Raw genomic sequence first — 26314 nt, 5'->3', positions numbered from 1 at the left:
CCAATTTAATCACTTGCATTATTGTATCTTTTTTGTTGCATCTGTTTTCCTTATTGGACAGTGCATTTTGGGTACCTGAAGTGTCAAGAGGAGCACAAAGGGAGTCGTGTACGACCAAAAATTGATTATTATACATACATATATTTAATTATACTGAATACTGATCATATTTTGTATCGTTCTGTCTAGGAGCAGATCACTGAAGGGGCTGGTCTGTGTGTCTTCAGAAGGCTACTATTGGAGCAGAGGAAGCCAACTGAAATATCGCGAGATTTACATCCCCACTCGCCGCTGTAAGATGGAGAAGTTATGTTGAGGCGCAATCGAGGTAAGAGCTTAAATAAGTCTTTGTCTGTTTGGTGGAGACGTCTGTGGTTGACTCTACATGACCGTTAAGAGTAACCGACGGGTTTGCTTGCGAACTGTGCGTGTATACTGTCATTAAAATGAGTGTTTTTGATGCAAAGACCGGACACTTTGCTAATATAAACCGCCATTTTTAATTTGCGGTCGGACTAGCATTGTGGTGTTGAATGCTCGCGCGATGTGCGCGCGCATAGATAGACTGAAATCTGTTTACACTCTGTAGGAAGAATCTCTCAAATTAAATATGATACTCGTGCGTGAGTGTAAATTATGTGAAATTGGCGAGTAATGTCATATATGAGTCTATCAGTGGATCACGACGAAAAGAGCATGCGTATGTGATAGCGTGTGCTTATGTGATAAATGAGATGTACAATTAAATGTTTTTGTAGGATTTCTGCATTTCAATCTTCAAAGCCTCCAAATTAGGCTTCAAAACATCGTGTTCTCTGTATATTGATGTTCATACCCATTAATTTGCTGAGTCGTCAAGTCCAGCAACAGTCTTGACACCTACATTCCTCTGGTATGGCCTTTAGGGGGTTACATTTCGCAATTTTGGGTTTAAGTTATGTGGTCCCATTATAATATACAATTTTCCTTAAGAAGAATTCACTGTTTATATCCCCCAGACATCTGTCTTATATGATCTACTATTGAGATTACAGCTGATGGATAATATGGGTCAGTATAACCAAACTGACCCTGACTGATGTTGTAAAGTGACTCCACCCCCTAACAGTTACTCCCCGGTTTTGTTGTATTATTATCTAAACTGATGCTGATGACTGGAGTGAAGAAATGAAACATGCCAAACGACAGTAAACAGAGTATGGCTACTGTGTTCAGTGAATGAGAAAATGATTAAAATCTAATAATAATCATACTATAAGTGCAATGCATTTCTTTTCCAGCTAGTTAAGTTAATCAATATTAGAATCAATAAAATCCATATTTGGGAAATCAATTTTTTATATAATATCTTGACATGGTTCATTATCTTTTAATGTTGTGCATTAACATAAATATTTCCAGACTGCTTTAATGATTGCAAAATACATCAACTTTTATTTTTGGCTGATAAATGCAGTCCAATTATATCTGAACTTCAATATCTATAGCTCCTAGGTATTATTTCAGATAAATGTGTTTTTAACCTGTTAAAGTAGACTTCAATATCATGTGTGACACGCTACGTTCGCCACAAATGCAGCTACGCACAAGTGCAGCAGTAAAAAGTGAGAAATTGAGCCGTCCACTGGAAGTCAGTGTTATGGTAGGCCCGAGTGGGAATGATTCAGCGAGATATTCTGCGTTTCTCAGCTAACCAACCACACCAGCGCATGCACGAGCATCTCATCCGCCGCCAACACCGCGCGCGCTTCACCGGCCACAGTTCATCGAGACGAAGCGCTTGCTGAAAATGTCTGACAATATACGCTACGGTACGGCTGTGGAAGCGCTGTGACAGACGCTGTTTTTGTGAGCTGGATATTTGAGGGGAGTGAGCGGGTTTGCCGGAGCAGGCCAGGCTGAGCCGGGCTCTAGATTAGACCAGAGCATGTGTGTAGCCCTGAGGAAAAATATTGACCTGTGTAACGTAGCTTCGCTCCTGACGTATTCCGCCATACTCGAGCCTTATATGAAGGGTTTGGCAAATGTTTGGTGGAAAAGATTGGCTATGGTAAAGGTTTTAAGAGTGAGTTGAAGATTGCGGGTTTGTGTTGACATGTTGAGGGGAATTATGTGCCGCTTTGAGCTCTGTAACGTTAGCTCGCGAGCTCGGAATCAAAGATGTCGCGCGAGCGGCTAACGGTCAAATTTCCTTTCAGTTCGCGTCCGGTAATTTTGTTACCGTTTATTCTAAAACCGGCGATGGTCGTGTTTTATCTGCGCCATTAAATAAGAATGACGTGACCACGTTTATCCGCAAAACTTAGCTTGCTGACTGAGGTAGCTTGTTAGCAAGGAAAAACTAGATAGCATGTTAGCTGCCTTTTTCCTCAAATTGGTCTCCGTTTGCTGGCTTGTTTTCGTCAGAAATAGCCTAGTTAGTGAAATAATATGTCGGGTTATTGTTTTATTTCAACAGTGGCTGTGTTACTTTCACTTGTTCTTACAATTTGTTTGTTTACGGTGTTGTACTTTCGTTTATGGGCTCCGGTTAGTAATGTCATTGTAATTTGATGTATTAGGAAACTACTGTAAGTTAGCTGCTGTGGTGCTCGCTCCCACGACTACAACACCATTTGGTTCTCTGACAAGAACTAAATTAGTGTGTTTCTATAGTAATTACATTTACGTTTAAATAGCATAGCTAGGTAACGTTGAAGTTTTGTGTAATGTGTTGGCTTATTTTTCCATGTCAGGTTCCTTGATCACAGGCCAGTGCTTCTCTTTGGCCTGGTTCAAGGTCCTAAATCAGTTTTGTTTCTCAGTAGGAGTGCACAAGTTAATAAAAAACGCTACATTGACAGCCTTTTGTTTCAAGGAGCAAATGGAATAGTTGAATTCATTAAGGGCATGTTTGTAAGGTGCTAGAGATTGTCTGTGCCCAGAATCTATGACCTATATCTGAACCAATGTGGGTTGCTTTTCCTTTGGCTTGGTCTCAGACTTTTGTTAACTTTCTGCCAGCCCTGATTTAGTTTTTATTCCACAGCTAATTAGTATAGGACTGTTTTTAACCATGTAGAATAATTATATTTGATATACTTTAAATGACCTCTGAAGCTGTAGTGCAGAGGTTTTGTGCCTTTATTGTGCATTCGGCAGCAAGATCACAAACATTCTTATGTTCGTTCCTAGGAACTGTTTCACTTTCATCTTTCTTTCTTTTACTTTAGGTTTTTGCACATGAAAAATGCCGTTAAGTTGGAATTGCCAAATCATATACCGTGAGTTCTTTTACATTTTCTGAATTTGAAGGGTTATCTGCTTAAACATAATTTGGATGAATGTTTACATTGCTATTTTGGCACTTAATCCTACATTTGGATCTGATTATTTATGAATATGTAATTGTTCTTGTATGACTCAAAAATACACCTCATACTTTTCATACTGCACTTAACCCTGGGTTGTTGTCATTATTAACCACTTTTTAACCCCCAGGTAAAGAAACATTTCACACTTACCGGTTTTGGGGTGTTAACCCCACATTACATTGCTAAACTTGTACAGTGTGAAATTATGCAGTGTTGGAATTTTACAGCTAGAAGCTAGGCAACAGACACCTAGTTGCGTGCCTCATATTCACATGCTTTAGATAGTCACAGAAACACTGCGTGTTGTAGGAACAGTAGTTTGGCGGAAAAAGTTTGACAGAAAATACGTCAATTGGCGTAAAGAAGAGCGCATTATTTTGATATTTATAGTCCAAAAAGTCCATTCAGGAAAAACTTGATAGTGTAGTAGGCAATATATAGGCTAATACAAAGACTTAAGAAATGCAAAGACGGTGTACTCATTTTACTTATTAACGGGAGAAAGTGCAACGCACAATATGGCAGAATAGTCTTGCCTTCTATATAAAAAAAAGATTGGTAAAGTTACAGGAGCTGCCATTAGAAGCTTCAGCATCTGATCTATCTGCCATATTGTGCATATTGAAATATGAATATGCGCATTGGCTGGTCTAGCCTGAAAAATACGCTTTTTTGATGCTATTTGCGCATAAGAACGAACATTTATGAGACAGTTGTTGTCAGATTTCATTCGTAAGCTTAGTGAACAGCTTTGGAGAATTTGATGTTTCCCCATTCAAAGAGAGAGGATGTACCTCCATGACTGAAACAGCTGCCCATGAGGCGTTTCAAAGATGGCCGGGATTGGCCGCAAAGTGAAATAACTTGCCTTAAAGGGACTTTGGTATAATATGAGGATGCACAATGCTAGAGGCTTTATATACACAAGTCATGTGCTGCTTTCATCCAATCATTGACACTGACACTGAAGATAAGGATTAAGGACATTATTCCATGGTTTAGGAATGTACTGTGTGAAACTTCAATTTATGAATACACAATATTCATTTTTAACCCTGCGTTAAGGTCAAGTGTGAAACCTGAAGCAAGATAACCCACAATTCCGTTAATCCAGGGTTTAGAATGACCCAGGATTAACTAATTCAAGTGGGAAAAGGCCTATAGTCTTTTTTTTTCATACTTTGGCAGTGCTATTATTGAATGTCATGCAGTGGCATGTAGATAAGCATTATTCACTTAACAATCAACATTTGATTGAGCTTTTTTTTTTTAATTCTCTCTCATGATTTGATGTGCTTTTTTGTAGGAACCGAGTGTAGAAATTAGTGACCATGAAGGTTGACAGAAGTAAATTGAAGAAAACCCCCACTGAAGCGGTCAGTATGCAGGATTTCTGTGCATTTGGAGGATTTGAGGTTGTGTGTGCGCAATTCCTCATTGTTGACATGTTCTTGCGTTCCTCCTCCAGCCTGCCGACTGCAGGACTCTCATAGAGAAGCTGAAAGGATGCAGCGATGAACAGCTGTTGCTGGAACTGCAGCAAATCAAGACCTGGAACATTGGCAAGGTATACACTAGCACATGTAGCATCATAGTGTTTAATATGCATGTCCAGATCTCTAATGACGACCTGTTTCTCTTCACAGTGTGAGTTGTATCATTGGGTGGACCTGCTGGACCGTTTCGATGGCATCCTCTGTGATGCAGGGCAGACGGTGGAGACCATGGCGTGGTTGTTGGTGTGCGACCGGCCAGAGAATGGGCAGCTAAAAGCCTTATTGCTGGCAGTGCTCAACTTCACCGCGTTGTTAATCGAATACAGTTTTTCAAGACACCTGTACAGCTCTATAGAGGTACCACAACCCCTGACCAACAAAACCTGCTTCTTTTAGCCTTAACTTGTTCATCACAAGTCGATTTTGAGTGTTTTCTTTTTTCTTTTTGTCTGTAGCACTTGACCACTCTTCTAGCATCATGTGACATGCAGGTGGTTCTGTCTGTGCTGAATCTCCTGTATGTGTTCAGCAAACGTTCCAACTACATCACCAGACTTGGCTCAGACAAGAGGAGCCCACTGCTTGCCCGTCTGCAACATCTGGCCGAGGTATGAAAGCTCTCCTTTTAGTCATCATATTTTTTTCTCAGTTTTGATTGCTGAAGTCAAGAAGATTGAAATGCAGTGTCAGGAAGCATCTGCAAATCAACGGCCTTTGAAATTTGCAGCGGCAGCATGCAGTGTTTTAAAAACACTTGTCATTTTTAAATGTTTATTCTATGAATTGTATTTGATGCTAGTGTGAATTTTTTTTTATCCTTTTGAAATGAGTTCATTTGTTTTGTATTGGTTCTAACTAAAGCAACATGCTGACCTGGTTCTGTACAGACAGATGCTTTCATGGTTTGTTTAGACATTTGAAAGTTGATGCGTGTTTTCTTTCATCCTACACCTTTTCCTGACTCTTTCATTTCCCCTGTTGTAGAGCTGGGGTGGTAAGGAGAATGGTTTTGGTCTTGCAGAGTGTTGCAGAGATCTGGCGTTGTCGGTATGCTATTGTGCTCTATTACATATTATAATGTCTTTTTGAAAAGGGGAAACTCTTACTCTTTAGTTTTAGCGATTTGAGTTGTATGTGCACACCATTGATATAAAGTTATGGCTAAGTAATAAGGATAGCCCAGTAACCCAGGGCTAGGGTGAGAACGTTTAGGGCCAGTTGATGAAACCTTTACCAGTGTAGTGTTGTTACTAAATCCTACTTCCACTAACCATGTAAATTTTTATGCCCTGTAAACTTAACTAACTTAAGCGTTCACACCAAGGAGGATAACGGTAATTGTGTAATGTTCTAAAAATCGTTCTAAACATAAAAGAATCCTCACCACAACAATAATGATAATGGCATAGATAAACAATCACTTTTAGAATGATTTTTTTTTTCAAGCTGATTAACTATAAAAACATTGACAGCCAATCAGAATCCATCCTACTCTAAAGAGCTTAAGCATTTAAAGTGGCAGACAACATAACTGCAGTGCGCGCTTACAATAAACAGAACGATATAGTCTGCTAATATAATTAATCGACAAATATAGTTATTGTAATAGTGATCTTTATAGTTATTGTTCTTGGTGTGAACTGGCCTTTAGTCATGCAATTTCCAAGTGTTTGTTTTTTTCTGAAATATATTTTTCTATATTTGCTTTATGCAGAAATATCCACCGAGTGCCACCACATTGCACTTTGAGTTTTATGCAGAACCCAGCTCTGAGGTCAAAGTGGAGAAAAAGGTATGCATGGAGTCATGATTCCCTTTATTTTGCCATACTCATTCAACACTGTTTTTTTTGTTTCTTTTTTGTTAGGGAAAACAGTTCATTTCTTTTTGTCCTGTTTTGTTTGTAGAACCTTTTAACCTTTGTTTTATCTTTTTCCCCTCTTAACAGTCGAGCAGTAATACGCTACACTACATTCATATTGAACAACTTGATAAGGTGAGTTCCCATAGTTGTTTTCATTTGCTATCCTTATGGAACAGTTAATGAAAGTGCATAGACCTTTAATAGCTATTGATTGCACTTGAATTTAATTTCTGCTTTTCCCCGGTGCGCCCTCAGATTTCCGAGAGCCCCTCAGAGATCATGGAGTCTCTGACGGCTATGTACAACATCCCTAAAGACAAACAAATATTGCTTTTCACACACATTCGCCTGGCTCACGGCTTCTCCAACCACAAGAGAAGACTGCAGGCCGTGCAAGCCAGGCTGCATGCCATCTCTATACTCGGTAAGTGACCTCTCTGGTACCGACCAAAATAAGTACAGGTATTTATATTCATGAAACGGCACTAGGCTCTTGCTTTCTGTCTGGTGAGGTTGATCATATGTAAGAGTTTTATTTTGTTTTGTTTTTTTGTGTGCAGTGTACTCCAACGCCCTCCAGGAGTCAGCCAATAGCATACTCTACAATGGGCTTATAGAGGAGCTAGTGGATGTACTTCAGATTACAGACAAACAGCTGGTGGTGGGTAGCAATTATTAATATTCACTATATGGTATAAATAATTGTTGCACTGTTTAGAGTGATTGCCAAGAATAAAATTTTATTGATGAACCCTCAAAAAAGTTATTGTTGCAGGACATTAAGGCCGCCTCTTTGCGCACGTTGACATCCATAGTCCACCTGGAGCGCACCCCCAAACTCTCCAACATTATCGACTGCACAGGAACAGCCTCCTACCATGGATTTCTGCCTGTGCTTGTCCGCAACTGCATACAGGCCATGATCGGTGAGGAGATTTTAGCTGATTTCTTTACTTCAGCTTTTTCTTGGGTTTTTGGTTTGGTGACTTACTGTTCTTATTTTTGCTGGGGGTTTCAGACCCGCTGATGGAGCCATACCCCCACCAATTTGCCACAGCCCTCTTCTCCTTCCTCTACCACCTGGCTAGTTATGATGCAGGCGGAGAGGCCTTAGTATCTTGTGGTATGATGGAGGCGTTGCTAAAGGTTGGTGCTTTGCTGCTTCCTCTCCAGCTTCCTCAATTTTGTAGCATTTAATAAGGTGTTATGTGAGGGTGTATTGTGATCCATGCCACTTCTACATCAGGTGATCAAGTTCCTTGGGGACGAGCAGGACCAGATTACCTTTGTGACGCGGGCAGTGAGAGTTGTGGATCTCATCACCAATCTGGACATGGCTGCTTTTCAGTCTCATGGCGGCCTTTCAATCTTTATCTCCAGACTGGAGGTATTGAAAGCCGCCCTTGTTCCTGCGTAAAATATTCGGCTTTTTGCCCTCTGCCCTTTTGTTGACGGAATGTGACCCCATTGTTTCTCTGTGCAGCATGAGGTTGACCTCTCCAGGAAAGAGTGCCCTTTTGTAATCAAACCAAAGATACAGAGGCCCAGCACAGCTACTGAGACCGAGGACATGGACACAGATATGGACAGTTAGTACCATCACTGTTTACTACATGTGGCAGTGGCACTATATTTAGTTTATCCTCATTCAAATCTGTGTATAATATGCACAAACTCTCTTATCTCCACACTGGGGTTTTGTAATGACTAATTTTCGTGGTGTAATATATTCACCCTTAAAGAATTAAAATATTTCAGTTCTCACTATAATGTCATTTTAAACTTGTATGACTGATTTTCTTCTGTAGAACCCAGAATACATTACCTGATATCCAAGCTTTTTTTCTCCATACAATAAAAGTACTTAGTAATCACAGGCTGTCTAGCTCCAAAAGGATTTTCACAATATGGCAAATACACCATATTATAAGTCTTCTAAGGCCAAATGATAGATGTAGGGGTTTGGAATGATGACACAGTTTTCTTATTTTGTGTGAAATAGTCCTAGAATATTTGAAGAGTTTATATATTTTATATTTCATTTTTCCAAAGTCAGTAAAAATGCTTTTGTCAATGTAGTGTCAGAGGTTGCCATGGAGAGCAGTCCTGGCCCATCCACTTCTTCTGGTTCCAGAGCAGAGACAGATTCGCGAACACAGAGCAATGCAGCCAGCACCCCCAGAGCAGGTACAATATGTACATTAATTTGCAAGTCAATGGGTTTCCTTCATAGTGGTACTAGTTAAACAATGGAAATTTGATTATGCCTTTTTTTCTTTTCCTAACAGGAGTGCAATGCATCCCTCAGAGGGCCGCTCTGTTGAAATCTATGTTAAACTTCTTGAAAAAAGCCATTCAGGACCCTGCATTCTCTGACGGCATTCGTCATGGTATAAACCTCATTGGTTTTATTATTTTATTTAATGATGCTATTGTTTTTACATTGTGGTTAAGTGTTTTAGTTTGCCAAAAGTGATTTTGCCTTTGCACTCTCTTTATAGTAATGGATGGGTCCCTCCCTACCTCTCTGAAACACATCATCAGTAATGCAGAGTATTATGGACCCTCACTGTTTCTTCTGGGTAAGCACATGGAGCTGGTGCTGTTGAAATATTAGCCGAACTCTTTATGCACAACTTTATGCAGATCTGGCTTCAAGGTCTGTTCTGCATACAGGTGTAGAAAGTTGCAAGAGCAGTATGGTTAAAAGAATACTCTCAGCCCTTTGAATATTGTGAAATTAATTAGTTTGAATCTTGTCTATTTATTTGCCTGCCCTATATGTCACTTTCTCACTCTATTTCTCTCACTCTCTGTTTCAGCAACGGAGGTCGTGACAGTGTTTGTGTTCCAGGAGCCCTCTCTACTGTCATCTCTGCAGGACAATGGTCTCACTGATGTCATGCTACATGCACTGCTCATCAAAGACGTGAGTCTGCCATAACATAAACTTCTATTTTTTAAAAAAAACTTTTTATCTTATGCCCACATATTTTGTCCATTCAAAACTCCTGTTGTCTGTTTCAAGGTCTCTGACCACCCCAAATTCAGTCATGCTAGACACTCCATATCCCTTTCCCTCCTAAATCCCTCTATATTTCTCCATTTGCTGTATTCCTCCTTGCATATTCCAGCAGCTCATCACACACCTTTTAGACCTTTTATTTGTTTGTAAAGGTCCCTGCCACCAGAGAAGTGCTGGGTTCCCTGCCTAACGTCTTCAGTGCCCTGTGCCTGAATGCCCGTGGTCTGCACTCATTTGTGCAATGCCAGCCCTTTGAGCGGCTCTTCAAGGTGCTGCTCTCACCAGACTACCTGCCTGCCATGCGCCGCAGACGCAGCTCTGATCCACTAGGTGAGTGTCACCTATAGGTGTACCTGTTTCTCTGCACAGTCAGTGACTTGTGTTTGGAGATAATGGGAATGTGTTTCTAACAGTCAGTGTAATTTTATGAAACAGGTGACACCGCCTCTAACTTGGGCAGTGCTGTCGACGAGCTAATGCGGCACCAGCCCACGCTTAAAACGGACGCTACAACAGCCATCATCAAGGTAAAGCAGCTTTTGCAACATCTTGACACATTGCCTTTAGAAATGCCCTTTTATTGCAGTGTAATTTGCATATTTAAACTCGCATTCATTCTGAGACCTGGAAGTTTGATTACTGTCTTGACCTTTAACAGTTGCTAGAGGAGATCTGCAACTTGGGCCGATCGCCAGAGTACATCTGCCAGAAACCCTCCATACAGAAAGCAGACGGGACCGTCACTGTGCCTCCAGCTCGATCAAACCATGCTGCAGAGGAGGCATCCAGTGAGGATGAGGAGGAGGAAGAGGCTCTACATACCTTTAGCCAACAGCAGGGGGAGCCAGAAAGCAACAGGCAGTTAGTGCATCAAAATAGCTTCTAGTATATAGGGCAGACGAGGAAATTTAGTATTCCTTGTGTTCAATGCCATATGTGAGGAATCAATGTTGATAAATGGGCTGTTTTTAACAAATGAATGTTATTTACAGAGTGGTGGGAACAGAAGAGCGAATCCCCATTCCTCTTATGGATTACATCCTGAATGTGGTACGTGCTGATTTAGACTCTTTGTATCTCATTTTATTTAATCTTTTATCTCATTAATATTATTCAGGCTATATTCTGATTCAGTCTTATCACATAAGCTCAGTTCATTGGCTGTTTATCAAAACTCAAGTCTGTTTTTAGACAATAGAACTTAGGACTGGAACTAAAATATGTGCTTGTTTGCTTTTAGATGAAATTTGTGGAGTCCATTCTGAGTAACAACACAACAGATGACCACTGTCAGGAATTTGTCAACCAGAAAGGACTTCTACCATTGGTGTCAATCCTTGGGCTGCCCAACCTGCCCATTGACTTCCCCACCTCTGCTGCATGCCAAGCTGTGGCAGGAGTCTGCAAATCTATACTAGTAAGTGACACCTACCTAAAGGATATCCAGCAGTTTTCCCCTGTTTCAGGAATTTTACTATAGATGCAGTGATATTTACTCTGTAATTTGATGCTTTTAACCCTTCGCTTTCTCTCACTGTGTCTTAGACTTTGTCCCATGAGCCGAAAGTTCTCCAGGAGGGTCTGTGTCAATTGGACAGCATTCTGTCTGCTCTGGAGCCTCTTCACCGGCCCATCGAGGTTCCTGGTGGCTCTGTTCTGCTCAGAGAACTGGCCAACGCAGGCCATGTCACAGATGCCACATTGTCGGCACGTGCCACCCCACTGCTGCATGCCCTAACAGCGGCACATGCGTACATCCTCATGTTCGTTCATACCTGCAGAGTCGGACAGGTATGCATATAGGCAGCTGTTTGTAAACTTTTTCAATAATTCATTTAAGTTGATGATCAATTAATCTGTTGATTTATTTCTTTGTTTTCAGAGTGAGATCCGTGCTATCTCAGTGAATCAGTGGGGATCTCAACTGGGTCTTAGTGTTCTGAACAAACTGAGTCAGCTCTACTGTTCTCTGGTGTGGGAGAGCACTGTGCTGCTGTCTCTCTGTACACCAAACAGGTTAGTACTGCTCTCATCTCGCCCATGGTGAACACATGGTGGACCTTTTATTAATCCACTCCAAAGGCATTTTTAAATCCACATGATAGTGTTGGGCGATATGCTCCATTTTATATCGTCCTATCGTCAGTCTGTGAGATCGGCGATACACGATTTTATCGTGAGGGGGCATTACTTATTTGATTATTAACTTGTTTATTTACTCATTCATTTGCTTGTTTTATTAATTCGTTTTATATATGATAATCTTTTTCTATTTTGCTAGCAAAGGTGGAGTGTTTATTAATAGGCTAAATCAGGTTATTTCCTGGTATAGTGAGGTAAAAAAAAAGATCCTAATCATTTTTGTATCGGAGTATTTCAACATGTCATCGGGAAATTTACGGACACACGTTATCCTCTCATGCCATTACGGATGCAGCATTTTGACTGTACTTCTGCATGAGATGAGAACACGTTTTAATAATTTCTTGGTTCAAGAAAGAGTCAGAGTTTGCAATTATATGTCATCCTACCAGTGCTCTCTCTGCCTGGATGCACTTCACATATGCACACTTCAATAAGAACGCGGGTTAATGTGTTTTAAATGCCGGGAGAAATCAGAGTAAGGGGCAAAAATCTAACTGAGTCGATCGGTTTATACTTAAACTTATGACTTGACTCCGATTTAGGAAAATATTGGCCAAACGACATTTAATTAAAATGTTTACTCAATCTTTAATATTTGGCCACTTCTTTACGATAGAAGTGCTACAGCCAGTGTAATTTCTTGATCAAGAATATGTGGACCTCAAAACATGCAAACTGAGCGAGGGTAAAGACTTTTATCATGAAATCGCGATGAACAGTTTGTGTATTTAGAAACATATTGATGTGTAGGTTTATAAATGCACATCTGAATGAAATGGCGAAAATTGCGTTCCCAGATGAACGTTAAAAGCAACCCAAACGCATCACATATGCAGCAATGGAGTTTGAGACATGCTCCAGTTCATGTGGAGCAGCATTTACTGTCAATGGAGCCGCTCTGAGATGCACGTAACCTACACGCATTCAAAATATTAAAGCTCATAAATAAACCTTTATTTGTTTGTTTGTTTGCTTGTTTGAATTGGAATCACAGCCTTGGTGAATTCACAATAGCACTATGCTATAGTATGGGTTTTAAATGCTTTTACATTGTGCAGCCTTAGAAAACGGTCTAATAATTAGTGGTCGACCGATATTGTTTTTTTGATTATAGCCTATTGTTTGCCTTTGTTACTATTAATATAAAAGCAAATGCTATACTTATTAGATTGAACTGTTAAACAAAGTAAATGTATGCGAATAACGTATTAGATATGGCTGTTAAACAGAGCGTAAACTAATGAAGACGGAGAATGTGAGCTAAGGTGCTGCTGTTCTCAGCGCCACCAGTCAAAATGAAAGTCCTGCTTCTAACACATCGGCCAATCAGAAAAACTTATCGGCCAATGCCGATATTTTAAAAATGCCAGATATCGGTCGACCACTACTAATAGTGCGGTTCATGGATTCTCGTTTGTGGAATGCGCCACTTCCGGTATTTTGCAGATTACTCAACACGTGTAAATTGCAATCAAGGATTTCTTTAACTCGAGCGCTCAAATTTAATCGAACAATGGTGACCACCCTAGTATAGAATTAGGCCATATTGAAGAAGGTGGTTGTCTGCCAGCTGAAACAGAATGTTTTGTTTTTTTCGCAGTTTGCCTCCTGGATGTGAGTTTGGTCAGGCCGACATGCAGAAACTTGTGCCTAAGGAGGATAAACCCTCAAGCAGCACGGCAGCTGCAGGCCGGAGAACTGGTAAAATACTGCAATTCTGCATATAAAGTCTTTATAAAGCTCACTACCTTTCTCTGCCTCATTTTTTGATATGATTTTATATGTAAAAAAAATGTTGGGGTTATTTTAGCCACCAGTTTCACTATTTTATTTCCTTCTTTCTTTCTTTTTGCATCTTAGTTTCTTTTATTTGCATTTCATGCCTTTCTTTTGCTGGTTTGCATTTGCTTTTTTTTTCTAAAGCCATTCTCTCTCCACCAGCTGAGACTGAGACCCTGTCTGTGGGGGTGGATCCCTCTGCTCAGGGTTTGCTGGAAGGAATGGGCCTGGATGGAGACTCTCTAGCTCCCATGGAGACGGATGAGCCCACAGCCACTGACCCAAAGACCAAGTCCAAACTCACCCCTGCAATGGCAACACGTATCAAACAAATTAAGCCTCTGCTTTCAGGTCAGCTGTCTTAGCAACTATTTACTGCCTACTAAGTAAAATGAGAAATCGTGAATAAAACTGTTCCTTGTTTTTGACTTATATATTTCTTTATCTCCCCAGCCTCCTCTCGTTTGGGCAGGGCTCTGGCTGAGCTGTTTGGACTGCTGGTGAAGCTTTGTGTGGGGTCACCTGTCCGTCAGCGACGCTCTCACCATACCACCAGCACAGGCACGGCCCCAACACCAGCGGCTCGGGCCACAGCGTCATCTCTTACTAAACTCCTCACCAAGGGCTTGAGCTGGCAGCCTCCTCCTTACACGCCCACACCACGTTTCAGGTAAACACCTGCAACTTTGTAGCAAAGTTTACTCTATAATTCTGTTCTGAACATAGTATTTATATCTTCAATGATAGTTTAGTAAAAGGAGCTGCTGTTAGTCCAGTGTAAACAGACTCCCTTGTGCCTGAGCCTTGTCTTTCCTGGTGTGTATAAAACTAATATTTATTAATGTGCTTCTCTGCCCTAATCAGGCTGACTTTCTTTATCTGCTCTGTGGGCTTTACCTCACCCATGCTGTTTGATGAGAGGAAATATCCATACCATCTGATGCTGCAGAAGTTCTTCTGTTCTGGTGGCCATGATGCGTTGTTTGAGTGAGTAGAAAAGTTGTATTTATTTTCTTTTTGCTGTTTACTAGCTCATAGGCTGAGGTTCCCACGGTCATGGAAATTCTAAGTCTTAGACCTAGGTGATTTGATCTTTGATCTGATATGGTCTTTAGTGAATGGGTTGTTGACATTTAACTACTTTTAAGTTAATTACCAAAACATTTTAACAGCATTTATATTATTTTATAATTAATTATACATGCTGTAATTAACATGCTGTAATTTATAATTAATGATACAGTTTTTATAATTTCATATTCAGAGACTATATGGAATATTTGTAAACTTAAAATACATTTTTAATACTGCAAGACCATTTAAAATGATTATTAAAGAGTATTTCATTCATCAGCTATCAAAATACATATTTTCTGTTTTTTTCAGCTATGAAATTAATCTAACTTATCCCCAAAAAACAACTCAAAATATGAGTTTAGGGTGGTGTAGAGAGAGGTTGTAACAAAAGCTGTTCAAAAGCATACTAAAATAACTTGCTGTTCATCAGCACTTCCTACAGACTGCATTCGTCTTTATGGAATCCAAAATTTCGGCTATGTCCTCTAATTGACATGATTTTGTACGGCAGTAGTACCCATGCTCTGTGTTGTGTCCTTTTTTTGTTTTATGACTGGTGGCAACCAGCTTTGAAGTGCAATACCTCCACCTACTATGTTGGAGTTAACTAGATTACTGGTGCTAATAATCTAGTGATATTATCATATGTGTAGAATTATCATGATATCTATCTATTACATTTTTTAGGCATCACAGTTATTGGTGTACTGGTGTATTGCCACACCCCTAATAACAGTATAATATAAACTGAATTTTAAAAAAGTAAGTAAAAATGCTTCATGTTCATCAGGACATTTAATTGGGCCCTGTCCATGGGTGGTAAAGTACCTGTGTCAGAGGGCTTGGAACACTCTGAGCTGCCTGATGGGACAGGAGAGTTCCTAGATGCCTGGTTGATGCTAGTAGAGAAGATGGTGAACCCCAGCACAGTTCTGGACTCCCCTCACTCTCTGCCCGCTAAAGTGCCTGGAGCAACACTCAATGCCCCACAGTTCAGCGCCTTGCGCTTTCTCATCGTCACCCAGAAGGTAGGAATGCCATTATTGTCAGTGTAAATTATATAAATACACTTGCATTGTCATAATGAATCAATTGTAATTTTTCATCTCTTGTTGTAGGCCGCATTCAGCTGTATTCGTAACCTATGGAACCGTAAGCCCTTGAAGGTCTACGGTGGACGCATGGCTGAGTCCATGCTGGCCATTCTGTGCCACATCCTACGAGGAGAACCTATCATCCAGGAGCGGCTCTCCAAAGAAAGGGAGGGTACGGTTCGACCTGAGGAGGAGAGCACCTCTACAAGTGCTGGGGGAACAAGTGGCCCTACAGCAGCAGGGGGAGTAGTTGGAGAAGGAGTTCCTGGAAGTGCCAATGGAAGCTCTACTGCAGGTTCTACAGAAGAGGGGAGCAACTCAACAACTCGCAGAGAGCCACAGGTCAACCAAGCTCAGCTCACTCAGGTAACGTCACCTCCTGTTGTAGGTCCCTATGAAATCTGTTAAATTTTTTCCCAAATTCATCCAAGTGTTGACACATTCAGTGACATTTTGCGGTATACAGTAAATTCCGTTTTTCTGAGTGCATTCCGTGATCTGCGTTTTCCTGCATCACAGAAATCATAGGGTCCTATTGTTACAGGTTTTTGTGCTGTAATTAGAAATCTGTAAAACCTGACCTAACTATTAGCTAGTGCTAACCAGCCAAATCTGTTCTTCACAGCTAATGGACATGGGCTTCTCCAGAGAGCATGCAATGGAGTCTCTGCTGAACACCAGCACTATGGAACAGGCCACCGAGTACCTGCTCACACACCCTCCACCACTGCTCAGCGCAGCTGTCAGAGTAAGACCCTAACACAGACAAAACCCTCTCTCTTTCTCTCATACACACACACACGCACACACAGACAGGATGCACACACGAAGTATAAGCTAGTGTAGTCACTGTGAGCTTTGTTTCTGTAGGAGTTCACCATGTCTGAAGAAGACCAGATGATGCGGGCCATTGCCATGTCTCTAGGTCAAGAAGTTAGCATGGAGCAGCGCTCAGACTCACCTGAGGTGGGCACCCACACACTCATTATTACATCACTTAAATAGGAATTAATGAGTAGTGCAGCATAGGTCATCTCACCTGCCTACTTCACATCTTCTTCAGCAAGCATTCTCTGCCTTTGAACAGACACATGATTCACACCCTGTTACTTTTTGTCCGTAGGAAGCAGCTCGCCGGCGTGAGGAGGATGAGAGGAGAGCAAGGGAGCGGGTAGAAGAGGAAGAAGCACGCTGTCTGGAGCGCTTCCTGGAAGCTGAGCCTCTAGACACCACTGAGCTACATTCCTTCACAGACTCAATGCTCCCTGGCTGCTTCCACCTGCTCGACGAGCTGCCGGACACAGTGTACCGCCTCTGTGATCTGCTTATGACTGCTGTTAAAAGGAACGGCCCTGAATACAGAGACCTAATCCTCAGACAGGTGGTCAATCAGGTCAGTATGCTCGTATATGCTCACAGCATACTATTGTTATAGGAATTTGTACAGTGTACAATTTTCACGGATTAATGTTGCTCTTTTCATCTGTTTAATTTGCTGTACAAAGCAAATTTGCAATATTTGCTGGAAATTATATAGGTACTAAAATTATTCAGTCTAGTAAAAAGGCATGATTAACAAGTAAAAGCTATAATGCTGCACCTAATGCTTTCTGGGTAGGCTGCATACTCTGTTATAAGTTATAACCATGGTGTGCTTTAGACCCTATCCTCAGCCATATTTTTGTGTATATTTACAAAGGTGTGGGAGGCTGCTGATGTGTTGATAAAGGCTGCGGTGCCGCTAACCACCAGCGACACCAAGACTGTGTCTGAGTGGACGAGACAGATGGCGACTCTCCCCCAGGCCTCTAACCTGGCCACCCGCATCCTGCTGCTCACGCTGCTTTTCGAGGTACACGGTCTGCTGCACACATCATCATTGTTTATTTTTACACTGTCCTCAAAAAAGTATTGGAGGATCTGCATTGAGAAGTAAATGCACCCGCATGCACTGCTCTGATGGAAGTGCGTCTTGCTCTGTTCCACAGGAGCTGAAACTCTCATGTGCTCGGGTGGTCGAGAACAGTGGTGTCTTGACTGTGCTGATTAAGCTTCTGGAGGTGGTGCAGCCCTGTCTGCAAGCTGCCAAAGAGCAGAAGGACATTCAAACACCCAAGTGAGTCGCTGTCCTTCCCCTGTCTGCATGAATGATCAGTTTATGCTCAGACATCAGCATTCCTAGAAATCTCTGCTGTCCCAAGCATGTTAGAAATTGAGTAGCAAAATAAGGGGAATAATCATATGTTTAATGCCTTATTCAATACTTTACAGTGGTTTTTTTTTATGTCATTTGGTTTATAAAATATTTTCCATGTCCTTAACATAAGCCTATTTTTTTTTTTATCTTTAGATGGATCACCCCTGTTCTCCTGCTTATTGACTTCTATGAGAAAATGGCTGTTTCATCCAAACGAAGAGCTCAGATGAATAAGGTTGGTGCCAAATGAAGTATAAAGGATGTAAGTTGTTATCATAAACGGTGAATATGGCAACAGTGAACATAGAAGTGTTATTCATTTTTATTCTTAATCGTCTTAGTACCTGCAGCCCAATGGGAATAACTGGCGTTGGTTTGACGACCGTTCAGGTCGCTGGTGCAGCTACAGTGCAAGTAACAACAGCACCATCGACTCTGCCTGGAGGGCAGGAGAGACCAGCGTCCGCTTCACTGCTGGCCGCAGGAGATACACTGTCCAGTTCAACACTATGGTGCAGGTAACGGCTACGACCTGTACATGGAAATTTGATAGTTTTTTGCCATTGCCCATACAGCATGAATAAAACATTTTTACTCCAATATATATTGAATATATATTATTCAGGTAAATGAGGAGACTGGGAACAGACGACCAGTTATGTTGACGGTACAGCGGGTGCCACGGATTCCCAAGACCACAAAATCTGGAAGTGTTACTGATACAGAGAGAGAAGAGGGTGAACAGAGAGCAAAGACTGAGGAGACACAGACTGATACAGGTGGAGAATTAGCAAACTTGTTCAATAAAAAAATTAAAAATAAAAACCTTTTAGTGATGCATTTTGTAGTGTTTTGATTTAGGATTAAATAATTAACTGTTTAATTTTATTTTAGAATATAGAATAATTATAATTGATTAGTATTTGGGATTTGTGTGTGTGTGTGTAAATATGTATATATGTGTGTGTATATAATTAATTTTCCTTATGGCTTTTTCAGATTCCAGCTCAGTGGCTGTGGAAATGGCGCCTCCTAAAGAAGAGCCGGAGCAGAAGGATTCAAGCACGGCAGCTCCCTCCGTCCTTCAGGACCCCTCTGGTTCCAGTGCTATTGTTGTACAGGGGCTGACAGAGGACATGATCACCATTTTGATCCGCGCCTGTGTCAGTATGATCAGTGTTCCTGTGGACCCGGACACTTTGCACGCCACCTTGCGGCTCTGTTTGCGTCTCACACGTACACACCATTACGCCATGATGTTTGCAGAGCTCAAGAGCACCCGCATGATCCTGAACCTCACACAGAGCTCAGGTTTCAACGGCTTCACCCCACTGGTCACTCTGCTCTTCCGCCACATCATAGAGGACCCAGCCACACTGCGGCACACTATGGAGAAGGTGCATATTCACCTGAAAGCTACATTTATCTTATCTTAGGTGTATTATCTGAAATAGTTTATCCTTATCTTACTGTTACTTGCTCACCGTCTTTTCTCAGGTGGTACGGTCTGCCGTCACCAGTGGTGCAGGAAGCACTACTTCAGGTGTGGTGTCAGGTAGTCTTGGCTCTAGGGAGATCAACTACATCCTGCGTGTCCTCGGGCCAGCGGCCTGCCGCAACCCGGAGTGCTTTACGGAAACTGCCAAGAGTTGCATCCGAATTGCTCTTCCTGCCCCAAGAGGTGCTGGCACTGGTATGGTGAAAAATCTCACAGAGATCCTCCCTAAAAGTCATATATCAGCATTTATTGTTGTTGTTAAGTCAATTGCCTGATCTCAGTCTCTCTCCATTAATCAGCCTCAGATGATGAGTTTGAGAACTTTAGAATTAAGGGTCCAAATGCTGTCCAGCTAGTGAAGACTACACCTCTCAAGCTGTCCCCACTGCCCTCCATACCAGAGACTATTAAAGAAGTCATCTATGACATGCTGAATGCCCTAGCAGCATATCACGCTCCAGAAGAGGGTAATAAATATCATCAGACAGAAAAATTAGAGCATGCTTATATTTAGTTCATGGTCCAGATCTACCAAGCTGTCATCTCTCATCAACATCCACTTCTCTTAATGCTCGGGGTCCACTTGGGTTTGTTTGTGTAGCAGAGAGAGGAGAGGAGCGAGCAGCCGCAGTACCAGGGAGTCAAGACCTTTGTCAGATCCTGCAGGATGTCGGTGATGATGTCTACCAGCAGTACAGACTCACCAGACAAGGCAGTGATTTCGACTCACAGTCTGCCTTCCACATCAATGTAAGAGTCAACATGGTTTTATATACATTGTGTAAGGTCTGTCAGATTTTTGTGTATTGCATCAGTTATCATAGAATTCCATAATTACCATCAGTATGGCTAATATTTATTATTCTACCCAAAACTTAAGTGAAATTTGCCCTGTACTGTGTATGCTACATTAATGATAATCAAACTTTGTGGCTTATTGCAGAGAGATGTTTTTACTTTAAGCAAACATGAACTCTTTTTGAAACATGAACTCAAAACACTTTGTCCGCTACATAGTAACATACTAGTAACCTTCCAGAACACCCTAGAAATGCTGTAGAAACCTTTTAAAAAGCTTTTAGTAATGGTGACCAATGTAAATTTTTTTGATGGCCGACGCCGATATACAGCTGATATGATAGCAGGCTGTTTAATTTTACAATAGAAATAACACAAGCATAACAATTACTGCAATTACATTCAACATAACATTTATTAAAATAATTGGGAATAAATTATTTGAAAATGTATCAACTTTACAAAACAATCTGCAAAATAAACTGATTTATACTTTTAAAGGTTGTATCAGTGATTTCAGGCCCAAACATAAATGATCACATTCATCTAATGATCGTTAGTGGATCGTTAGGAAAGATTAGATGAATGTGATAATTTATGTTTGGGCCTGAAATCACTGATACAACCTTTAATACCAGCAAGCAACTTGATTCTGTAATCAAAAATGAAGAATTTGTTTAAAACATGGACAAATAGGAAGTAAACATTGTAATCAACTGTGCTCTTGGTAATCTGGTAAGTCTTTGCACACTTGGTCACAGACAGACCGCCATACACAGAGTACATGTGTTTTTGTTTTTTAATACAGGATACAATGTGCTCTTCAGCTGATACACAGAAGTTTTTGATTTGTGGATTGTGCTCTCTTTTTTTTTTTACCGCACTTGTAAAGATAAACGAATGAAGATAGAATGCCATGGGCGTTTCTGTGCATTTGCACTCAGATGTTGGATTCTTGGTGCTGTTAGAATTAAAGTCCCACTCACAACACTAATTGGCCAAACAAAAACCCCCAAAAAAAGCAAATATTGGCCGAAGTGTCGACCTTGCTGATATTTTGCATATTTTTCCTGCTCTAGTGCCATGGCATGAGTTTTGCATGGGCAAGCACTACTTGCATTTTCTTCACAATGTACAAATCTAGTTCAACTTTAGCTGCTCTGTGAGAAACACAAGTATCCCAAGTGTATGTGTACTATAATGAGCTCAGAAATGTGGGATTTGCATTAACAGTGGGTGTTAATTATACTCTATCAGACTCAGGTGTTTGCTGCAGATGGTGCCGTTGCAGAATCCTCCCAGTCTGGAACACCACAGGGAGAAGGTGAACACACACACAGCTCAAAACCTTTCTTTATACAGTAACCATATTTTTCTCATTTTTGCTGGTTCCTTGAATTGCCCTTGTAAATGTTTCCCGTCATTATTTTTTTCTATGTCCCTAGCCTCTACGCCTGAGGAAATGCGTGAAGAGAAAAAGGAGCAGGAGGGAGAGAAAGGAGCTACTTCAGAGGAAAGCCGAGCTGCTAAAGCTAAGGCCAGCAAACCCCTGATGCCTACCTCCACCATCCTGAGGCTTCTGGCAGAGTTGGTGCGCTCATATGTTGGCATCGCCACGCTCATCACCTCTTACAACTACACAGCTGGCCAGTCAGAGCTTATTAAGGAGGTGAGCCATTTTGGAGTTGAGATAACACCAAAGTTTTTCTGGTCAAATGTTTTACCTTCAACCTCTGTCTCTGTATTGTTTTTTGAGAACTGAGCCTCTTTATGCAACTTATGCTTTGAACACTTCTCCTGGACTATCAAAGACAGTATTTCAGTGCATTTGTAAAGTCCAGTTTTTTTTTTTTTTTTTTTATCTCAGCAAACCTCATTTGTCATGTAACATTTGTGACCTAATATATGTACAGGATTGCAGTGTGCTGGCATTTGTTTTGGACCACTTGCTCCCACACACCCAGAACTCTGAGGACAAGGACACCCCTGCCCTTGCGCGTCTTTTCCTGGCCAGCCTTGCTGCAGCTGGCACAGGCACTGATGCCCAAGCGGCCCTGGTCAACGAGGTCAAGGCCGCTCTGAGTCGAGCATTGGGCATGGCAGAGGGCACAGAGAAACACGCCCGGTCAGTCTAGCTGCCTAGTCGATAGATCAAACTGACTTTTAAACAACTGACATATCTACTTAATTAAATACGTAAAACTTCACTAAACTTTGTCTATTCTCTCTTTGCAGCTTGCAAGCGGTTATGTGCATCATCAGCACCATTATGGAGTCTTGTCCCTCCACCTCGAGCTTCTACAGCACAGCCACAGCTAAGACCCAGCACAACGGCATGAACAATATCATCCGACTCTTCCTGAAGAAAGGCCTTGTCAATGACCTCGCCCGTGTGCCTCACAGCCTCGATCTATCCAGGTAACGCATACTACTACTAATATATATTTAAACTATTATTATAGTTATTATTATTTATTATTTAATTATTATATTTTTCCCAACCTTGGTTGATTGCCAAAAAAAACTAAAACAATTGTTGTGTTTTTTTCCCCTTTTAATTGTTGTTCTTTGTTTCTTGCAGTCCCAATATGGCAAACACAGTAAATGCTGCTTTGAAACCTTTGGAGACCCTTTCACGAATCGTGAACCAGCCCAGCAGCCTGTTTGGGGGTAAAGGTGCATCCAGCAAGAACAAGACAGAGCATGATGCTGTTGGCACAGTCAGGGACAGCAACAGCAACACCCAAGATCCAGGTAACGCTAAAATTATCAATGCATTGATAATTTTAACTCGCATCATAGTATGGATTAGGGATGTCCCGATCCGATCCACGTCATCGGTATCGTGCCGATACTGGCCCAGAACGCTAGATCGGATATCGGAGGGGAGAAAAAAAATATGATCCGATACCTATTAGGGGTGGAACGGTATTCGTATTGAACGTACGTTCGGTACGTGCGTCACGGTTCGGTGCATGGATTTACACGGAGAATACACGGTATAAAAATAAATAAAACTCGCGTGCACATTAATTAATGTAATGCGGAACTACTGTTAGATACGCGCATAGACATATGCGGGTTCTTTAGGGACAATCTAATCTGTAGCCCCGCCTTAGCTCTGAACGCGCGTCTATTTCGCTTCAAACGCTCGCTTTATCATTATATGCACATGGCGCGTCCTATTCGCTTTGGACGGGCGAATGGATTCAAACTGTTCAATCATCGAACTAGACGCGATAGACGCGAATTTGACGCTCTATTCGCGTTTGGTGTGAACGCAGCAAAATGAACAGGCTGCGATGTCAAGATTGCAATGCTGGAATGTGTGTGTGTATGTCAGAGAGAGAGAGAGGCACGGGCGCGATCGAACAGTGGAAGCATAAAAACATACTCCGTCATTTTGTTCATACAGGACATCATTAAAACTGCAAAAAGTGTTTAGCCTACTTATATTTGTGTAAAACATTGTGCTTTTGTCAAACTGTAACCTACAACTGTCACCCAACCAAAATCTCACACACACACACACGCTGTTTAAAAGCAAAAATTATCTCATCTTTTGGACATTCATCATATTGCATTGGTTTTCATTTCTTGTCCTAAAACAGAGCACTAATCTGTTTATTTTGAAGTTACACATTCTACATTGATTAAAAAAGAAAATCAAATGTGTTTTTAATGGTAGTATTATTTTATAAAAATTAAGGAAACAAATATATTGATCTGAAATATAGCAAATTAATTTTAAATTCATTCAGGTACAATTACCAAACATATCTCAAGGTCTTTTGAATAAAGGGTGGCAGTCTTTCATTATCAACTGTTGTTGTGGACTATATACTGGAGAAGTATTTGTTCTCCATTTGAGTGAGATGTTTTTATGTGGCTAATTGAGCAAAGTGCTTCCATATATTTTATTATTTGTAGTATTAGTTCAAGAATAAAATAAAAATATCGGATTGATATCGGTATCGGCAAATAGCCAAAGCTGCGGCATTGGTATCGTATCGGAAGTGAAAAAGTGGTATCGGGACATCCCTAGTATGGATACAGTGGCGTGCGTGTGTAATGGCTGGTATTCTCTATAGCAGAGGCCGGCGAGGCAGAGCCAGTAGAGAATCGTGACCGGGGTCAAGCCACAGATGCTGACCTGATGGATGGAGAAACCGAGGGAGACACCGTGGTCATTGCTGGACAGCCAGAGGTGCTGAGCACTCAGGCCATGCAGGTTAGAGAAACAGCAGTTTGTGGAACTGTTATCCCAGTTGATGAATATGAAAATGTTCCTTGTCCTCCAGCTGAACAGTGTTTATTATTCATATATCCTTGTAGGTGGAGAATGAGTTGGTGGATTTGATCGATGAACTTTTAGAGAGAGATGCAGGAACTGTTAATAGCACCATCATTGGTAAGTGATTTATTTGATTCCTGGCCAGAGATGGAAGCGATACAGAGTTGGTTGCGTGTTTTTGATTCGGTTTTACTGTTAATTAGTGGGTCGCTCTGGAGAGGATGAGTCTCAAGAGGACGTACTGATGGATGAGGCTCCTTCCAATATGAGTCAGGCCTCCACTCTCCAAGCCAACAGAGAAGGTAGGACGTGACTCTCTTCTTGGATTCTTGGAGCTAATGATGACAATGACCCATAAATGGTATTGTCTACTCATTGGGCCTGGTAGAGAGGTGGTGCCACAGGCTCTCTATCTGAAACTTAAACACCATTTATCTAACTCTTTCTTTTCTATTAGTATAATGTATTTTTTAAATACCTGAGATTTAGTTAATAAACTACATGACATATTAGTGATAAAGAAAATTAACACCTGTATTGGTTAGCTTAAAGTTTTTTCACAATTGTTTTTTTCACACTTTTTGTGAAGTTTCTTCATTCTTCTTAAATCTGTCTTGGGGTGAATCCTACAGTAATTTTGTTCTCTTTGCTTATTTAGACTCTATGAACATTCTTGAGCCCGAAGATGAGGAGCACACTCAGGAGGAAGACTCCAGCGGTAGCAATGAGGACGAGGATAGTCAGGATGAGGAGGAAGAGGAGGAGGAAGAAGAAGAGGAAGATCAGGTAATATTTATTTAAAAAGCCATAAAGCAAACTAAAGAAGGTGATCTCCACATATTTCTCATTGTTTTGTGTGTTCTCTACTTATCTCCTCTGCTCATTATCCTCAGGATGATGAAGAGGGAGATGAAGATGACGATGATGAAGGCTCAGAGATGGAACTGGATGAAGATTTTCCTGACATCAATGCCGCCCCACACATTCGTTTTGAGAGATTCGACCGAGATGATGACCTCATCATTGAGTTTGATAACATGTTCTCCACGTCTGGTAAGTCATATGTATTTTAAGAACATCTTTCAGCTACTATACATTTATTCTCTTTCCCTCTTTCGTTTCTTTCTTTTTTTTTTTAAACAGCCATAAGATTTTTTTTTTTTTTTTGACTGAATGTGTCACTTGTACTCTTTCTGTCTTTGTTCACTTTAGCTGACATCCCTCCCTCACCAGGAAATATCCCTAGCTCCCACCCTCTGATGGTGCGTCACGCTGACCACGGCTCGCTGACGCTGGGGGGTTCAGGCACCAGCAGCAGATTGGCTCAAGGCATGGGACGCAGTCAACGCTCTCTCCGCCAGCTCACGGCCAACACAGGTCACACTATCCATGTACATTACCCTGGCAACCGTCAGCCCAATCCTCCACTCATCTTGCAAAGGTGATTCCTTTAATAAACTTGTTTGCTTTTCAGTTTTCTAAAGATATGAAAATTACTTCACAGTGATGCAGAAATTTGAAGTTGATTCTGTTTTTTTCCACCTTAAAAATCATAGCTTTCATTTACTTTTTTTTTATTTTTCTGTAGTTCAAACATGGCAAACATCATTAATGAGACTCAAATGGCAGTTCTATTTGTTGCCACTTGTGGCGCAAAGATAAGACACTTCAACTCCTTTTTTGTGTTTGTGTCT

General features: G+C 41.1%; 1 protein-coding gene across 10 annotated transcripts in view; it reads left to right on the top strand.

Moving 5' to 3' along the window:
• Window positions 1-257: 257 nt before the first annotated feature.
• Window positions 258-26314, top strand: part of huwe1 (HECT, UBA and WWE domain containing E3 ubiquitin protein ligase 1) — a 44268-nt gene continuing 18211 nt past the window's right edge. For 3 of the 10 annotated variants that reach the window (XM_082144464.1, XM_082144457.1, XM_082144456.1), the window contains exons 1-55: window positions 258-328; window positions 3213-3263; window positions 4660-4729; window positions 4822-4920; window positions 5000-5206; window positions 5305-5457; window positions 5834-5896; window positions 6564-6641; window positions 6798-6845; window positions 6969-7137; window positions 7274-7374; window positions 7477-7639; window positions 7732-7859; window positions 7960-8100; window positions 8197-8302; window positions 8793-8900; window positions 9002-9103; window positions 9215-9295; window positions 9536-9642; window positions 9870-10068; window positions 10174-10265; window positions 10397-10599; window positions 10731-10788; window positions 10979-11155; window positions 11284-11529; window positions 11621-11754; window positions 13484-13584; window positions 13825-14013; window positions 14116-14332; window positions 14527-14649; window positions 15530-15767; window positions 15858-16199; window positions 16459-16581; window positions 16704-16799; window positions 16957-17226; window positions 17533-17685; window positions 17822-17949; window positions 18184-18265; window positions 18372-18548; window positions 18656-18809; window positions 19030-19427; window positions 19528-19723; window positions 19828-19995; window positions 20130-20278; window positions 21584-21650; window positions 21772-21995; window positions 22240-22451; window positions 22562-22744; window positions 22908-23080; window positions 24418-24557; window positions 24662-24737; window positions 24824-24922; window positions 25279-25406; window positions 25514-25673; window positions 25833-26061. In XM_082144464.1, the coding sequence (XP_082000590.1) occupies window positions 4685-4729; window positions 4822-4920; window positions 5000-5206; window positions 5305-5457; window positions 5834-5896; window positions 6564-6641; window positions 6798-6845; window positions 6969-7137; window positions 7274-7374; window positions 7477-7639; window positions 7732-7859; window positions 7960-8100; window positions 8197-8302; window positions 8793-8900; window positions 9002-9103; window positions 9215-9295; window positions 9536-9642; window positions 9870-10068; window positions 10174-10265; window positions 10397-10599; window positions 10731-10788; window positions 10979-11155; window positions 11284-11529; window positions 11621-11754; window positions 13484-13584; window positions 13825-14013; window positions 14116-14332; window positions 14527-14649; window positions 15530-15767; window positions 15858-16199; window positions 16459-16581; window positions 16704-16799; window positions 16957-17226; window positions 17533-17685; window positions 17822-17949; window positions 18184-18265; window positions 18372-18548; window positions 18656-18809; window positions 19030-19427; window positions 19528-19723; window positions 19828-19995; window positions 20130-20278; window positions 21584-21650; window positions 21772-21995; window positions 22240-22451; window positions 22562-22744; window positions 22908-23080; window positions 24418-24557; window positions 24662-24737; window positions 24824-24922; window positions 25279-25406; window positions 25514-25673; window positions 25833-26061 (8003 nt within the window). In that variant the 5' untranslated portion in view covers window positions 258-328; window positions 3213-3263; window positions 4660-4684. Of the gene's footprint in view, window positions 329-363; window positions 1812-3212; window positions 3264-4659; window positions 4730-4821; window positions 4921-4999; window positions 5207-5304; window positions 5458-5833; window positions 5897-6563; window positions 6642-6797; window positions 6846-6968; window positions 7138-7273; window positions 7375-7476; window positions 7640-7731; window positions 7860-7959; window positions 8101-8196; window positions 8303-8792; window positions 8901-9001; window positions 9104-9214; window positions 9296-9535; window positions 9643-9869; window positions 10069-10173; window positions 10266-10396; window positions 10600-10730; window positions 10789-10978; window positions 11156-11283; window positions 11530-11620; window positions 11755-13483; window positions 13585-13824; window positions 14014-14115; window positions 14333-14526; window positions 14650-15529; window positions 15768-15857; window positions 16200-16458; window positions 16582-16703; window positions 16800-16956; window positions 17227-17532; window positions 17686-17821; window positions 17950-18183; window positions 18266-18371; window positions 18549-18655; window positions 18810-19029; window positions 19428-19527; window positions 19724-19827; window positions 19996-20129; window positions 20279-21583; window positions 21651-21771; window positions 21996-22239; window positions 22452-22561; window positions 22745-22907; window positions 23081-24417; window positions 24558-24661; window positions 24738-24823; window positions 24923-25278; window positions 25407-25513; window positions 25674-25832; window positions 26062-26314 lie in introns of those variants that run through there. The other 7 variants (XM_082144461.1, XM_082144462.1, XM_082144460.1 and 4 more) reach the window with 7 other exon arrangements.

The sequence above is a fragment of the Leuciscus leuciscus genome (assembly GCF_965113295.1).
Source record: "Leuciscus leuciscus genome assembly, chromosome: 18".
In the NCBI taxonomy this organism is placed as follows: Eukaryota; Metazoa; Chordata; class Actinopteri; order Cypriniformes; family Leuciscidae; genus Leuciscus; species Leuciscus leuciscus.
The sequence above is the reverse complement of the archived record's forward strand: the minus strand, read 5'-3'. Positions and strand labels throughout refer to the sequence as shown.